A 17,272-nucleotide genomic window follows, 5' to 3' on the forward strand; every position below is an offset into this window, starting at 1 on the left:
CTGTTTTTAGAGTGAAGAATATTCACACTTTATAAAACTGCACTGTCCCACTGCACTCTCCAAAGAACCAGGTCGCTGTGAGATTAATGAAAAAGACAAAAGCCAGTTTTCTGTTGTTAGGCAAATAATTACAAGCTTTTACTTTCAGAATGTTGCTTTAAATTCTTGGCATTGAGAGTCACTGTAGAAAAAGATAATGTGGAAACAGCAAAAAAGTGGGATGACATTGGTATTCACAATTTCTATCCCTACAGTGTAGCCAAGAACCATAACACTGGTTATGTATTAACAGACTCCTCCCACGGCCCATTGAAGAGAACCAACATACTTTTCAACTGGGTAAAAAGTGCAGTATTTCAGTAATGTATAAAAGAACAGACTGGGCGTGATCTGCTTACCACTCAAGTACACCAGTTTGTGTGCTTGTACCTCCTCTGTCAATAATCGCAATAAAAGAAAACACAATAAAAGAAAACTCTCCTTCCCTCCTCTCCAGAAGTTATCAACCACTGGCCATTGCTTTTCTTTCACAGCATCGTAAGCAGAGGTCAGGGATATGGTGAACCTCATTTCTGTGTTGATGTATTCAAAATGTTTAGTCTCCAGACAAAGTTCTTTGTAATCCTGTCTCATCATAAAGAACACGCAACACTTAACCTTGGCCTCTCGTTTTCAACTTTCTTCTTTTCTTCTGGCTAAGCAGGCATATGAGGGACACAGGTCTGTGTTATGCCTGAATGTGTGCACAAAATGGGTACTTGCATAGGTCTTTGCTGAGATGAAACAAGCTCTTGCAACAGTTGTAGATTCCTTAGTAGACTTACTATCACAAACACCAAGGACCATGCCCCATGGAAGTCCTGAGGTTTCAGCACTAGTTTTTTGTTTGTTTCTTTGTTGTTTTAGAATTCATGTCTCCAAAACACACTGACAGATAAAAATCTAATAAAAACTACGGTGTACCACTTGACTCTCGTGGTGTTTGCAACTTGCTCGTTAAAGTTGGCTGTTAAGTTCTGTCTGAAAGAAGGTCCCTTTTAGGAATGAACTTGAACTAGAACTTGAGAGGGCAGAGACGTTTGAATTAGACAGGTTAACAATTTCCAACATATTTAAACGATTTAAACGACAACGCAGCTGTCAGACACCAGTTACTGGGAAGAGAGATCAGAAAAATGGTCCGCTACACAACCCTAGTTGCCATCTTGCACTGCCTCCTTAGTTGCATCCCCTCTAGTAACAGCCGCTCGTCTCTTGCTATAGCCCATCCGTGACAAGGACCGACGAGTGGTGCGTTCTGAGATGCCGTTCTCCACACCACTGTTGTACAGTATCATTATTTGCTTTATTGTGGCCTGTCTGTCAGCCTGCACGATTCTTTCCATTCTCCTTCGACCTCTCTCATCTACGAGCGATTTTCGGCCACAGGCCTGGCGCTGACTGGACGTTTTCTGTTTGTCACACCATTCCCGGTAAACTCGAGACACTGTCGTGCGTGAAAAGCCAAGGAGGGCAGCCGTTTCTGAGATACTAGAACCAGCGCGTCTGGCACCTACGATCATACCACGCTCAAAGGCGCTTAGGTCACTCGTTTTCCCCATTTTAATTTTCTATCAGCGGCTTCTGATCACCTAGGTCACGCTCCCCCTTCTTGCTCTGCTGCTGTACCTACTTCTACTCTGTTTGAGAGCGAGTTCCTAACACACACGAAGGTACATGCCGCCACCTACTGTAACGTACTGTGCAAACACTCTTTTCCTCGTGCTTGCTTATGTATGCTCCAAACAATTGCACTACCATTAAATTATTATCCCCAATAATCATTCAGCACCATCATAGCAGGTGGTTCCTCCGTACATCCTTTCAGTCGAATCCAATATGCTTAAGCAATCTTAACTCGTTTTATTCAGCTGACTCTCTGAGGAAAGCAGTCATAGCTGTATCTTCACAGCAGTCCAACAATCCCAAAGCTCTATTTTGAATCCTGCCCATTTTTTTTAAGAAGTGCGTGCACAACCAACAGCAGATCTCATCAAAGCTATACATATCTAATGAGGACTTCTTAAATGCTCCCCCGTTTGTCATCAACTCGGACAAGGTGAATTCCAAAGCAGGAACTTTTTAAAAACTTGTGTCAGACAGCAGTGTCAGACAATTTCCATCTACAAAAACTGGAATCTAAACTGACTTCTTTACCCCACTTTTTCCCCCACCATAGTCCAAGCTAATGGTGTCCCTGTTTGTATTGTTTAAGACAGTTGCCTGGATGCATTCTTCTGGACGTTTGAGACTTTCGGTTCCTAAGGTGATTGCTCTGGCACTTAAATGCAGCCCATGCAAACCTGTTTTCTTTCTTTCCTAACGGATGAAAGCAAGGACATCACCAGTCTCCCGACAAGCACAATACTGTTTTTAGGTGTTGAGTGGGGTTTATTCAGTTACTAACTGTTTCGGCGTCTAGAGCCTGAGACACATGATTGAGAGCTATTCTCGCAAGAAACACTAGGCCTTGACGGATGTAAAAGTTGACTGTTAAACTAATTAGTAACTATGTCTATGAAAGACATGAAACTGTCTAAACGCAGTGCTCTGGGCTAGGACTGAACAGGGTGGCGTGCAAAACATACTGGTGGCGGAGCGTATATTATTCTTTTTGTGAGCCAGTTTGTGTAAAAGACAATTCTTTTACAGATGTTGTAGAACAATAAGGAAAAATGCTACAAAATGTTTTATTGAAAAGCAAGACAGGACTACAAGAACAGGTTACAATCTCAAGGAAGAGCGTGGGTTTAGTTGGAGGGGGAAAAGAAAGGAAAAAAAGAAAAAAGCTTTCCAAAGCATTGCTGACTCTCGCCTCTTCACAGTTGGTCTCACCAGCAGAGGTAGTTTTTCGTGCATAACCTGAGAATCAAACCAGAGCATTGCCAAAGAAAGATGAGCAGGAGCATTACAGAAAACAGTGCCAAGGTTCAAAAAACAAAAAGAAGGACCGTCTTTACATTAATTATAAACGCACAGTTTACCAAAAACTTAGCGTACATAGAAAATATTATGTAAAACTCTGTAAGAATTTCTCCAAAAGCAGATACTTTTTAAAGTACAGTACTGCTAAGGTTTCACTGCATAACTCTGTCAAGTGAAAATCAAAAAATGGAAAGAAAAGCATAAATTGTGCACAGAGGTGCAAAGTTTTTCATCTGTGAGATTCCCAAACTGTAAATCATTAGAAACATTCACATTTCCAGTCACAATAAGAGCCTTGTCAATCTGGAGCACGACGTATGGCTGTTTGCAGTTCCCAAAATTTCAGTGAGGCTGGTGAACATCTGGTCTCATGTAGTTCTATAGTTTGGTCATGGTTTGGCAATGTGAAACACATTCTCCACACAAAGATACTACTATTCATAATATAAGCGAACTAACTTCTAAGCACCTTACCCTCCTCGTTTCAAAGTGACACATAAAAAAAAAAAAAAAAAAAAAAAAAAAAGGCCCATGTTTTGGTTGAGTTTCCCGCTTAAGATTTCAAAAGATGAGTTTCCAATTTTAGGGTGGAATTGTTTAAAAAAACAAAAAAAAAAAACCCCAACAACAATTAGCAGTGACGACGCTTGACAATAATTAGGAGAAGCTTTGAATAAACTTAAGATCAAGTTACAATGGTGCTACACGGTACTGTCTCAAAGATCAGTGTCCTCCTGTTAGCTGTGCTGGCAACAGAATCCTCATTCATAATGAGTATCCAATGAGAATGTGAAAATGATTTGTCTGGAATGTTTTCACAAAGTTGGAGCAACTGAGGTGCGAGGTTGCCCGTCAATCTGTGCATTGTTACTGTTCATGAATGCGACCGGAATTCTTCTCTGATTAGACCTGAGAGAGCATGTCATTACAACCTATGTTTTCATTCACTGTCACGGGCAGATTTTAAAAGGCTTTAAGGCTGTGTACCCAATAAAACCTGCATTTTTTTTTTTTTTTTTGAATATACAGAAGTGGTGGGATGGGTGACAGACTACGTTTCTACATTCATAGATTTATGACTCTGTAAGATGTTTCACATTGTCAGCAATATCTTGCAGCTTGTTTGAACATTAGCACTGAGTGTAATGCTTAAATTACATACATTTTTTTTGTTGTTCATTACAGAGTTCGTTGTAAGAAGGAAAAAAAAAATCACATTCAGCATTTCCAGTATAAAGTATCAAAGGCCCCTTTTTGAACTTAACCAAAGCTATACATGAATTTCAGTCAAATTGGCTTCCAGTTATAGAACGAAAATCTGCTAATAGCTGGTAAATGTCAGCAGTGCAGCAACTCGGGGGGGAAAAAAAAAAAACACACAGAAGCAACCCTAGAATGAAATTGAACGACTTCCCATTAACTACCCAAGAATGAAAGAAACCCAATTTAACTGATCACTTGCATGGAAAAAAAAAATCAGCACCCAACTCCTGACACAGCAGCAATTTGCAAAACTAAGATAACTTTGCAGTGATGTCTTTTTCTTCTCTATCGCACTAAAGGACCCAAATTTGACTTGGTTGTAGTGATCTGGGGAGAGAGCTTGACAACAGACCTGGATTAAACACGTATTTCAAGTTCCTGAAGCGATTAATCACCAGAACTGTAGCTCACCAGACGGAGCTGAAACTTTGTTCATATTGAACATCAATCATATGAGCAGCGTGTGAGTGCTTAGAATGTCGCCAGGCTCCAAATACGCATTTAACCAGGCTCACCTGCCCAAAGACACGCAAGCAACTCTCCCTCAGCAGAGGACAAAAACAGCCTGAGGCAGTAACCCCTTTGCAGAGGAGGAATCTGCAGAAACTGTGGCTTTGACACTGCACTTCATGTCAAAGTTGTCCCCCATGATTTCACATAACCTGCTGATAGCAGCCTGGTCAATCTAAACTAGCCCTTGTTCCATGTTCCCAATGATAATAGACAACTAAGGTAGTAATAAGCCTCCGAGACACGGATTTCCAGAAACGTCAAACATATCTCAGGAACTTTTAGACTCGAACAGCGTGCAAATTTAACCATTTTAAATTGAGCTTATGAAAAATAAGACGTATCAAACATTGCGGTTTGCAATGGCTGGAAAACAGCTGGACTTTTAGAGGAACTGACATAACTTTTAAGAAATTTTACCCTTCTTCTACTAATGCCCTGTTTTTTGAGGACCGTTCTTGGACAAGAATTAGTTCACTGAATTTGTTAAACTGATAATGGATTATTATTCCCAACATTCCCAGATATGCATCTGAATTATTATTCCAATCAGAGAAGCCAGAGCCAAAAGAGCTACATTTTTCCATGGAAAAGACTCCTTGCACCTATGGCACAAGTGAGTGAAAGAGAGAGAGAGAGAGAGAGAGAGAGAACAAAGGGGCGGAGGAAAAAGAAGAGATGTAAGAAATTCTAAAGCTGCTGCATGATGGTCAACATAGACCATACGATGTCCTAAGAAAATACAGATGTGGTAGAAAAAAGGGAGTACAAAGTGCTCACCACAAAGCAAATTACAATCAGTGTACAGAGCAGATATCATACTTACTAACTGATTTTTTTTTTTCAAATATTTAGGATAACTATTACACAAAAAATATATATATATTTATATATATATATCTCAGGAGAAAAAAAAAAAATGGCCTTGTGGCCCAGGCTCAGTCATCCTTTTGCTCTGTGATGGGAGGGGTTCCCGCCTCCTTGGGCTGCAGCTCCAAACTCTCCGTTTCAGGCACCAAGCTTTCCATCCCCTCCTCATCCTTTCCCAATGCCGGATCTTTTCCTCTCTCCATGCCGCCGTCCGAGGACTGGCTGTCAGGTTCCTCCGGTTGGGGATCTGGAGGACCCGTGCCCTCCTCCGCTGGTTCCTTTAACGGTCCCTGAAGAGTGAGCAGCCTCTGGTTGAGGTCGTTGCGTTCCCTCTGCAAGGCCCTGCACAGCTTCTCTAAACGCTCCAGTTTCCCTTGGAGGGCCTTGTAATGCTTGTCCCGCACCGTTTTCTGCAAGAGACATGACCAGCGCGTGTAAGAACTACGATAAAGATATTGTTACTCTAAATAATAATAATAATAATAATAATAATAATAATAATAAAGTTTAATAATAAAAAAGTTTATTTAGAGCCCAATATCATTATTTATAGTCTCAAAGGGCTTTACATGTCCATAACAAAGTCAAATCAAAATTATATTATCCATAAGTTAGAGAAAATAGATAAGTCTTTAGTTTGGTTTTAAAGTTATGAAGAGAATTTGCCTCCCTCATTTCTTTAGGTAGACTATTCCAGAGGAAGGGAGAGCGATAGGAAAAGGCTCGGTAGCCAGCGGACTTCCGTTTAACGCTTGGAATGACTAATAGTCCAGAATCTTGAGATTGTTGGGTAGGAGGGGGAATAAGTCAGACAGGTAGGCCGGCACAAGCCCATGTGGAATTTTGTATGTTAATATGAGGACCTTAAAATCTGCACTTGCATGAATGAAGATCAAAATGAAGATCAGTCACATCCTCATTTGCTACCGCGGAGTTGATGAACATTGTTAGGACATGCAGTGACACCTTTGACTAATCTGATCTCTCAGGACAAGCTTGTTTCTGAAGCACTGAAACCATAAGTCAACTCCACTGCCATCTTCTCCAATCCATAACCCAATGCGAGGTGTATTATAGTGATTTATGACTGCCTGTTCCTCTCACCTCCTCAGCCATCTGCAACAAGGCCTGGTTATTGGTCTCCCATTTGGTCCTCCACAAAGTTGTCTCTTTCTCCAATTTCTTAATCTTCTTGGTCATCTAGTGAGCAAAAATATATTAACACTATAAGTTTGTTTTTGTGTTTTTGTTTTTTTAAAATGAGACTGCTTTACCAAAATATGTTTTGTACTTGCTTGCGGAAAGGCCATAACTGACAAAGCTTTTCTGAGCAGAACAAACCTTCTCCATTTCCTGTCTGAAAGTGGTGAACACTTCGTTGCTCTTTGCGAGAGTGGTCTGAAACTCCTCAAACTTGTCCATGTACAAAGTGAGCTAGAAAAGGGAAATCAGAGTTTTGAAAAAAAAAACAAAGTCAGTCGGATGGGCCATTCACACAAATATTGTTTGAATTTGAAATTCCATCACATTTTTGCACCTACTTGCTGCTTAAGCTGTAGTTCCTGCTCCTTCATCAACTCACATTTGTGCCTTGACTCTGTGGCATCTTTCAAGAGCTGGAGAAACAAAGGTAATTCTACTGAACAAGTCTCATTCGTGCTGGGAAGATACATTCAGTATTTCAAGGTATAAGGCCTTTAGAACTAGGTCCATTTTATGGCAGTACACTACAACCTTGTGAGACAGAGAACGGCGCACAACCACTCAGAAAGTTTGACAACTAGGTTTCATCTTATCCAGTGGGGGATTGGTTATTTTTTAATGGGGGGTGCCCCAATGGTCACTGACACTACTCTATAGTGTATACAGAGGGATGCCAGGTCAACGAAGGGGATGCATTTTGGTCATTCTGCTAACAAGGAGGATGGCATCCCCCCCCCCTCTTCCCCTTACAAATCGCCTACTGATCTTATCACATTATTCACAGCTATTTTTCGGTATTAATGCCTTGCTAACGCAGAGTAGTTGGTGAGCTTTCATGAAGCTAAAGATGAAGCTAAAGCTGCACTATTTACATATGTTGCTCCATTGTAATTAACTTCTCTTTCTGGCACTCTAGCAAAAGAACACGCCTTTTTGAATGCTGTATGTAACAGAATCACCCTTAAGCTCAACAACCTCTTTTTGCCTTAAGTTTGAATCCAAATTTGATGGTCAAATGAACACATTTGTTTTGATGATTTGTATAAACCACATTAACAGATCACCACTATGCAAATAACAATCAACTCCAGAGAGCAAACAGCCCAATATAACCACTATTATCATTTATCAAAACTTTTCAGATCAAAAATGTGAAAACACACCTATATAAATCCTCCACGGTTTTTCAGTAGGTACCATTTGGAAGTGTCAGTATGTTCTAAAGAGTTCAGATCAATTGATGGTATATTGAATTAATGAGTATATTGAATTAATAGCTCCCATACACATAGTATTTGTTTCTGCAAAATAAAATGTTAATAAAATGAACTAAATAAGCCCTGTTTTAATGAGACCAACTGGGTTTGTGTCCAACTGCTGTAACTTGGGAGTCATTTTAGACAGTAGTGTCTGCTAAATTCAATTTGGACCACAGCATTTTTTTTTTTAACAATTTATTTACTTTTGTCTACACGAAAAACTCCATACAGAATAAATGAGACGACTAGGCAGTTTTGTCAATGGTTAGTCTAGCTCTAGAGATGGCAGTTTCTATAACATCCAGACAAACCCTGCTCTGGCTCTTTGATATCAGCAGGATGAGTGAATAACGTGAACGGGGGGGGGGGCGTTCGTTGTTGGGGATGGGGCTGAGTAAGCATTAGTTATACTCACAAAGTCTCTCTCTCTCTGCTGTTTCTCTTCCACTTCTCTCATCAGCTCTGCAGTCCTCTGGAGCTTAGCATCCACAAGCTGCTGTTGTAGCTCTTTGTGCTTGAAGACCTTGTCAATGTGCTGTGGATACAAAGCCATTAAATTCAGATGGAAATTATTAACAAAACACCAATCCCACAAGCCTCTCACTGACACACAGATACCACTGCAACCTCTATTTGATAATGCTATTACACTTCACACTGATAATACTAGATACACTACATATAGATATACTACTATTAATATAACAGTTTAATTCTATAATTATAACTAATATAAAATTACGCTTAAAACACCACAATCTAATCAGACAGCTTTTGCGAAAGTGGTCCTCATGAATTACATTTCGTTTGAGAAAGGTTTTTTACACTGTATTTGCCGACAGTCTTTTAACGCTAGTTACGTCGAGTTTTATAAACTCTCAATGAACATTCCAAATATTAAGCATGAGGCTCGTTTCTAGAACTAGAAAATTTTTTACAAACTAACTGTTAGAAATTTTATTTACTTTAATTGTATAATGCCTAAAATTTCAATTGCCAAAGTCCCTTGTCTTCTGTCATTACACAGTACACCTGATGAATCAATGTGATGGATATTCTTGCACATTCCCACAAGTACATCAAATGAAAGAGACAATCAAACTGCCATTTACTGCACGAGGTGACATAGAGAAACAGACCTAAATGATATAAACCCTCATTAACTTTCTGATGGGCAAGTTGCCTAATCAAGTATTCTGAGAATTCTTCTATGTCTTTGCCCTTTTTTGCCTAGTTTTTGCTTCTTACAAATGACATATGCACTACGTACAAACACGTACATACTTGCAAGGCTTTCAAAAATCCCCTCAATGTGTGTGTGGCATGTTGTTACACTACTGTACTCAGCATGGCAGACTTATAGAATCATATTATATTTTGGTTCTCCACAGGAAATGACCACTGTCACCAGAAGTCCTTAGCTTCCCAGTGAAGTTGAAAATTTCTGCTGGTTTGTGTAAACTACACAGTCTCTGTGATATACGGACACCCTCCAGGTACTGTGCACAGAGCTATGAGGCTCGTTCAGACATGCAAAACATCTAAGCGTCAACCTTTCTGAAATCCTCTGAGCAGCAGTACAGGTACGGGCAACTTATGCCGGGTCGCAACCCTTGGGACATATTCTGCGATTTAAGTATAGTCATTTACATTTTACATAACAGTTACAGCCCTATTAGAGCTCAGTAAATAAGTCAAAACTAATGGCGCTTCATCAACTCCCATTAAACCTCACCGAGGTTAACCATTTCTCACAAGGTCATTCTTCATCACTTCAGAGGTCCAGGTCTCACTGTTCTGCTTCACCACAGAGGGTAATAGGTACCATGTCTAACTTTAATAAATACTAAAACCAGGACGTTTATTGAGCGTTGTCATTGATACATGCAAATAAAGATGGCAGTGAGTGTGTTTTTCCACCCATCCTGACGTAAGTTGACCTCAGCATGGTGACAAGTGAAGCCATTCAAGGCTTGTATCAGGTTGCCTGAGCAATACAAGCCACACATGGGCACAAGGGGCGGGAATCAGCTCAAACCAAGCTGGCGAGGTACAGCTCAGTTAGGCAGAGCTACAGACCTCCTCTCGTAGCTCGTACTGTTCGATGAGTTTCTTCAGTTTCTCGGCCAGCTCCATGTTCTCCTGACGCAGCTTGGTGTTGTGAGCGTTGTGCTGCTCCATCTGAGCCTCAATCTCGTTGAGCGTCATCTGGAAATGCAGCGTGGCCTCTTTCCGCTGCTCGTCATATTCTCTGGATCTCTGGGCATTCTCCTCCTGCGCATCACAACACAGACTTGTTCAGGACAGAAAGGAGAGGCTGCCAGATCACACTATTTGTAAATTCTAATTCTTTCACTCCACGAGGCAAATTTAAACTAATTTCACCTTATGAATTAAGGGTCTTTAAGATACTGTAGAGAAACTATACATTTTAAAGAATAGTGTGTTTAAAAAAACGTTCCACAACTGAACCTTACACAATAATGACCATGGTGAACATTGCTTGTTGAATGCTCACTGCTCAGTCACATCAAACTCTTTCTTAGATCAATCATAGATCTGAAGACTGAATAATGAACAATAGGGTAACAAGACCTATGCAATGCGGTAATTTCCAGAGAGAGAGTATCAACAGGTACTGCTTAAAGATCAGAATTTTCTACACAGAAACACCTCTGCCAACCACTGCTAACAAATGAATGCTGCTGAATCATTTGCATCCATTTACAATGAGACATTAAGAGAACTGCAACATTACCTTCAGGGTCTTGTTGTGTCGCTGAAGCTCTCGGCACAAGCTCTCAAGTTTGCTGCGTGCCAGTATGGCTTTGCTGTGCTCACTCTGCAGGTGGATCTTCTCTTTAACAACCTGCGACTGTTTCTTCTGCAGCACCTTCACCTGCTTCTGCATGCTGCGGCTCTCCTCCAGCTGTCGCATAAAACCAAACACTGTCAACCACCAAGGACAGGTTCCCAGCGCTAACACTGATTTATGGGAGCAGAGGCTGATGCACGCAGGAGTTCTTTATTCTGCTGGAGTATTTTTCTGCGACCCTAATACTAATCTTATCTATACCAAACACGAGAGCAATTACTAATCTGGAGTTTTGTTAAAGTCCTGTCTTACTTTGTGTTGTCTGTAATCATGGACAATACGTTCTGTGTGCTATTGGAACTTACCAGATCAGCATACTTCTTGCACAGAGCAGCCAGTTTCTCTTCTGGAGTGGCTAAGGTGTTGAGAGCTTGCATCAGTAGCAGAACCTCTTTCCCTAAATTGAATCCAAAACCATATGATAACATGTGAAAAGAAGGTCCTCCTATATGAACACAAAATCCAGCAACTGTTTTTTGAAATATTTTTTGACTATCAGGTCATTTGGTTCGGCAACAAACGGTTGAGGTATGCACTTATGACCTATGAAAACCAAACAGACATTTGACCTATGACCCACCGAGTCCTTTTTGCCCTTTGTTCTTGTCTGTAGTGGGATCCAAGTCTCCGTCATGTGGTTCAACTTGACAGTCCTCCCTCCCTGGTGTCTCTCCTCTCACCTCATCAGTACAGCAGCTGTATTCCTGCGTATTATCCTGAGGTGGTTCCCCCAGGTCAGGAGGGGAACTACTGCCCTCAACAAGTCCCCTAGTTGCCACTTCTATTCCACAAACTCCCGTAGTGTCCATGATATGACCACCAAACTAATCAAGAAAACGACACATAAACTCTATCTTAATGTCAGCAATTCGTGTTTTATGTGACTAAACTTAAACGACAGGTGGTTCAGCACAGTGTACAAAGTTAGTGCTTATTCAGCAACCTAGTGGGGTATGGGCCATAATGACAGCAGAAAAGTAAACCACGTGGTCGAGGTAAAACCGACAACAGTGGCACTGGTCACCACATGGGGCATTTTTTTTTTACATGTATCTAACCCGACCTCTTTAGCATGTCTCATAAACAGTTAAAATTCCTTATTTCCTCATGAATAATTTTAAGATGGTTCTGATATCCCGATGAGGAAAATTCTAGGTTTCAAGATCGTTATCTGTTGACGTATGGGATGGTATTTACTGACATTTTCTGCTCCTGAACAGAAAAAAACTCGACTGTTGCAATTGTCCGCCAATTCCGTATCGATACTTTCCATGTTTACTTCTTTAATGAGATTAGTGAAATCAGTTAAACATGAAGCTAATTATTTAGCCTAGCTAAGAGTCGACCCACGTTTCTAGCTTAGAACCAGTGCACAGTAGAACATGACAATCAAAGGGTTAAGAACAGTAACATGTACACTCAAAGTTTAAGAATTGGACACACGGACTGATCGACAAGACGCAACGTAGAGTTCAGCAAGATAATGTAGCAAATCTACACCGTCTCATGTTACCTTGTCAGCTAACTCGATATCTTTGAATCTCAATGTATAGCTACTCTCAATCTATGCCTGCTCAGCTATAGCTAGCTAACTTTACGGGAAACCAATCTGTATTTTCTGCCCTTATCACTAACGTCACATTAATCATGAGAGTTGATTCAAGTAGATACATAAAACACATTTATCGGTATAACATAAAAAACAAATACGTAGCTACCAACAACCAATGCCTCCTATGTAAACTTAGACAGAAACAAGTTAGGTATTTAACCTAAGTTACCTCGCTAATAGTTGCTAGCATAGCTTCCGAGTCAATGTTACTTCCTTCGTAAATAATGTGTATGAAAACGTGCCTTGATTCGTTGTTTATGACATATGAGAGCTTGATTTGTTTCAACCTAACTTATTAAAACAGTGAACAAAAATGGAAACGCTCTTAATCAGGAAAAAAGATCATAACTCATTACAAGACAGCATACCGTACCTGTATGTTTTCAGTGTTAAAATCGGCCCTAGTATCTGAGTAGGTCGCCATGTTGTGACGAAACACTAAAGAGCCGAATTTACAGGCAGTCGAGGACGTTCGGGGAACGCGGCTTTACCAAAACAATACAAACTTATTATTTTTAGTCAGATAGAATTTGAAACTAAAAAAATACTGTGAAGATTGCCCGCTCAGTGTTACATTTGCGACTTCACATAACGTGATCATGTAACTGCTTGCCAAAGTTGGGACATTAAGACAGTCACTCACCTGCACCTTCTCCAGTACTGTACGTATTTGAACGTGTGTCAATTTATCAGCGCACCATACCTCATTAACTAACGTGTGCTCTACATGCAATTAAAAAAATTAATGAAATGAAAAATGGAGGAATAAAAGGTATATCATGTAAGAGTTAAAGCAAGTCTTTGGCCAGATGTTTAAAGCATCATAAAACCCAAGTCCTTTTATTACTGTTTTTCTCAGGCGGAAAGAAACAACCAGATAACTTACAGCCATTTGATTCATTACATGGTCCCATACCACAACAACAGAAATAAGTAAGCTTTTCAAAAATGTTTTCAACATTTTCAAAATGTACATTTTTGAAGTATACCAGTAAATTACATAACAACACAGCACAGTAGATCTGGATCCAGCTGCAGTTAGGAATTATGGACCAGGCCTACAGGAGCCCTATCTATTATGGAACATTGCTGACAGGGAACATTTTGGCGCTAATTCATACTGGCAAGCTTTGAACATCAGAAAGTAAACAAAACCATGAATGAAAGATTCATGGTCCTTTAAGTGCGCGTACACACACACACACGCGTGCACACACAATTCATTGATTTTAGGATGTACAAACACATTTAATGCCTACAGAACATTCTTAATATTCTTTTAAAACTTGTCAACACACATCATACAACAGAATTCCCTCACAAGCTTGGAGACTGCATGGATGCATGGATTCTAAGATGCATTTCCAAACACATCTCATGAGTGTTTGATCTCTCACGGAGTTGTCTTCATATATCCGGTTACAAAACTATGCTGTTTGATCTATGTGTCTGCCTCAAGCATCTTGTCTAGTTCCGCATCCCAGTTTTCATCTTTTTTGTCAACTGAAGTTATAATATCATACTCCTGTAGTTCTGCCTGCAATTCCCTCTCCAAGTCAGCAATCTCTTCTGAAACAGATAAACAGTCATATTCAATCTTAAATTCATTTCAAAAGCAAATCTGAAATGCACGGATTGTTAAACTTTGGGAAAAATGTTTGCGTAATTACATGTCTATAACAGAGGTAATCCAAACCTGAGTGAACTCTTAGAATGGTTGTTACTGTACTAATTACACTGTATAAAACTTACGTTTGATGGGCAACTTCTCTTTGTTCAGCACTAGCTGCTCAATTTCCTTCCGCAGATCTTCCTGATCAATGGTGCTGGAATCAAAGGCATCACTCACAAACTCTGGTACTCCAGGGCTAGTGGACATCTCTTCCTCTTCCTGTTTTCATAATCATGACTGATTTAACGAGGGCATTAAACATTACTTCTCATAACACAGAAGATCTGGAAAGATTTCAAGAGAACAAAACGTAGAATACTTTGCCATTAATGTTGATATGTTTTTCTAGTAGACTACACTGTCTGCAGTTATCAAATCTAAGAAGAACAATGGTCAGAGGATGAGAGATCAAATGCGAGAAATGTATTACCTCATTGTGCTTTGGGATTACACTTATGGCAACTGGAGGAGTTTTTGGTCGGATGTCTAAATTATCACAAATAATATTGTCACACAGTGGCTTAAGACTTTAAACATCTCAAAGAGAGATAGAAAAATAGTATGAAATGGACCAGCAGTGAAACTTAACAGTGTATGAGAATTTATCAGCACTACCCGTGAGATCATCGCCACTGGCCTCTTCTTTTCCCTTCTCTGTGGATTCTGCTGTTTCTTGTGCTGTTAAAGCAGTGAGCTGGGCAGACTGCTTGATCAGCGAGACTCGGTAGAAGTAATTCCTCCAGAACACGTCTTCCTTTACGCTGAGCACACATGTAATACTTTCAAACTGTTTATTATCCCTTATAAAATATTGTAATAATGTCTTGACCATATAAACCATATTGTTCTAAATGTAAGAAATCAGAATAGTATTGTCAGCTCTCAGCACATAATAGGCCTTGGTTAAATATAGGTCACTGTAAAAATAAAGGAAACACCAACACAGCCTCTAAAGATGGCCCTAGGCCACTGAGATCTAGTGACTGAGTTGGCCATTAGACCTGATTTATATAGTTTTGCTTATGAAACCACTCAGTAACCACTCATGCCTTGTGGACACAGGCCTAGCAAGCTTTATTGCCTATTGTGTGTAATAAGACTTTTATGTACTGCTAATACATAAAAGTTGTATTGTACATCTGACTTTCACGTCAGTGAAGATCTTGAAAGACTATTCTTGATGTAAGTGGCCACTCTCTATGGATATTTGGAGCCAAACAATTCAGAGGGACCTGTCTCTTTTGTCTTAAATCTGCCATAGGACTAAGCACTTTGGACCACAAGCTGTAGGTCTAGCTGATAATCCCTTTCCATCAGACCTTCATGCCAACATCACCCAACACACTGTTCTTCATGAAACACCAGCAAGATGGGAAATCTCTCCCACCGAAACTTTTGCCAAATGTTCCCCAACAATCTCCTGATCAAAATTTAACCAATCTAACCAAATTTAACAGGCCGATACATAAAAGATTAAATTATACAAAGCAGTCACTAATACAAATACAAAATCGTTCCTCACTGTTTGGGGACCAAATCAAAGCGCATTTTGTTCAGAAGTTCATCCTCCTGTAGCATCACCAAGGCGACCGGGTACATCTGTTCAAAATCAAAGTGGAACTGCACCCCTGCGGGTGGATCTCGCAGGAAGTTCCTTCGATCCTGTAAAACAACAGTCTAGCTTACCACCAAGAGTACATCAAGTTATGTTCTCAAGGACAAGAGTTTACACTCAAAAAGGGTTGAGGCACATAGCTCCATTGGTGCTGAATTCATGAAAATCTAAAAAGAGGATTATTTTCAAAAGAATGCAGATGAAATACACTGGCATCCTTCAGAACAGTTTTGGTTTTGAAACACACCAGAGTACAAAAGTACAAAAACACTTTATTTGATCAAACACAAAGAATAAAACAGTACATGATACACTCAATGTAACATAAGAACACCTCAGAAATTCTTTGATAACTCACTGCAGACAAAGACAGAATTTGTTGTTGTATTGTCTCCTCCCCACTGTAGCCAACCCAAGGTGGAACAGCAACATCTTTAATGTGAAACATAATTGATTAACAAATAGCAAATACATATTACTTCATGCTTGTTCATGACAATGTTTTGTTTATATATTTTGGGATTCCCTTGCAACTAAAACACACTAAGGTTAGAATAGAACAAAGCATACCTGTCTTTTTTGCTTTCTTTTCTTGCACAAACTTTTCTTGTTCCTTCTGGAAATCTCCTAAGATGGTCTAGGCATGTTAACATACACATATCGGATTACTTGCACAACGTGTCTGTGTGTGTATAGCCAATATATATAAAATATAATTAAAATTAGAACCTTTTCAATGATGACATCAACACTTCCTTCTTTCACACTCTTCTTTAAGGTCTCAGCAGTCTCTGACACTGAATCTGACAACTTTTTGGTGGCACTACTTGCAACGCTGTACATAAAACCTTAATGCAAGAAACAAAATAGATTGCTTGTAAGTGCATTCACATTTATGGGATAGAACATGTAAGTATGAATGTAGGAAACATAACAGTAACATGGAATATACACAATTAAACTGTCAAAACGTCATACTATATGTCAAAACTAAACGTATTCTTGTTATAAAGAGTGAAATTTGTCACCAGGTCATACAAGCTGGATGATCAATATATTCAGCATCTATTTGGTGTCCATTATGAACCATAACGTTTGTTGACATAAGCAGTTAAAATTATACCGACTGTAATGTCAAAACACCTACCACTCAGTCCTTTAACGTGTTTGAAAAGTTGTTCAGCAGGATCCACATCCTTGTGTTGACAATCTGAGTCCTGTTTGTTAAGTTCATTTTCTCCTATAACATCAGCGTTCTCTCCATCCGATTCCTTAACTGGTTCACCCCCCTCCGTTTGAGAACCTTCTGTGCTATCTGAGACAAACCACGAACCCAAGGATTTTAACATTGTTTTGTTTACACAAATAATTGCTGTACACGAAGTTTGCAGTAAAGACCGCCGTGTCTGCAAGGTGTGACACTGCTTTA

General features: G+C 39.8%; 2 protein-coding genes across 2 annotated transcripts; both read right to left on the reverse strand.

Moving 5' to 3' along the window:
• Window positions 1–5,669: 5,669 nt before the first annotated feature.
• On the reverse strand, window positions 5,670–12,980 carry txlng (taxilin gamma). The gene is made up of 10 exons (XM_030771961.1): window positions 12,930–12,980; window positions 11,525–11,768; window positions 11,250–11,341; window positions 10,828–10,998; window positions 10,149–10,343; window positions 8,485–8,604; window positions 7,149–7,223; window positions 6,949–7,041; window positions 6,712–6,807; window positions 5,670–6,017 (listed from the first exon to the last, which is right to left on the reverse strand). The coding sequence occupies exons 1-10, from the start codon at window positions 12,978–12,980 to the stop codon at window positions 5,676–5,678; spliced, it is 1,479 nt and encodes a 492-aa protein (XP_030627821.1). The 3' UTR covers window positions 5,670–5,675.
• A 1,017-nt stretch (window positions 12,981–13,997) lies between these two features.
• On the reverse strand, window positions 13,998–17,036 carry LOC115810055 (synapse-associated protein 1-like). The gene is made up of 9 exons (XM_030771962.1): window positions 16,991–17,036; window positions 16,573–16,691; window positions 16,414–16,480; window positions 16,202–16,275; window positions 15,751–15,890; window positions 14,841–14,989; window positions 14,659–14,714; window positions 14,309–14,447; window positions 13,998–14,125 (listed from the first exon to the last, which is right to left on the reverse strand). The coding sequence occupies exons 2-9, from the start codon at window positions 16,684–16,686 to the stop codon at window positions 13,998–14,000; spliced, it is 867 nt and encodes a 288-aa protein (XP_030627822.1). The 5' UTR covers window positions 16,687–16,691; window positions 16,991–17,036.
• Window positions 17,037–17,272: the final 236 nt, after the last annotated feature.

This window comes from Chanos chanos, chromosome 4 (genome assembly GCF_902362185.1).
Source record: "Chanos chanos chromosome 4, fChaCha1.1, whole genome shotgun sequence".
NCBI lineage: Eukaryota > Metazoa > Chordata > Actinopteri > Gonorynchiformes > Chanidae > Chanos > Chanos chanos.

Excerpts from the sequence above, each read along its gene's own strand:
- txlng (XM_030771961.1), bottom strand. The coding sequence starts at position 12,980 with ATGGCGACCTACTCAGATACTAGGGCCGATTTTAACACTGAAAACATA. Across the intron at positions 11,769-12,929 it reads TTAACACTGAAAACATACAG|TTTGGTGGTCATATCATGGA; the intron begins GTACGGTATGCT and ends TTTCTTGATTAG. Across the intron at positions 7,042-7,148 it reads AACTACAGCTTAAGCAGCAA|CTCACTTTGTACATGGACAA; the intron begins GTAGGTGCAAAA and ends TCCCTTTTCTAG.
- LOC115810055 (XM_030771962.1), bottom strand. The coding sequence starts at position 16,686 with ATGTACAGCGTTGCAAGTAGTGCCACCAAAAAGTTGTCAGATTCAGTG. Across the intron at positions 15,891-16,201 it reads AAATTCTGTCTTTGTCTGCA|GATCGAAGGAACTTCCTGCG; the intron begins GTGAGTTATCAA and ends GTTGTTTTACAG. Across the intron at positions 14,126-14,308 it reads AGAGAAGTTGCCCATCAAAC|AAGAGATTGCTGACTTGGAG; the intron begins GTAAGTTTTATA and ends TATCTGTTTCAG.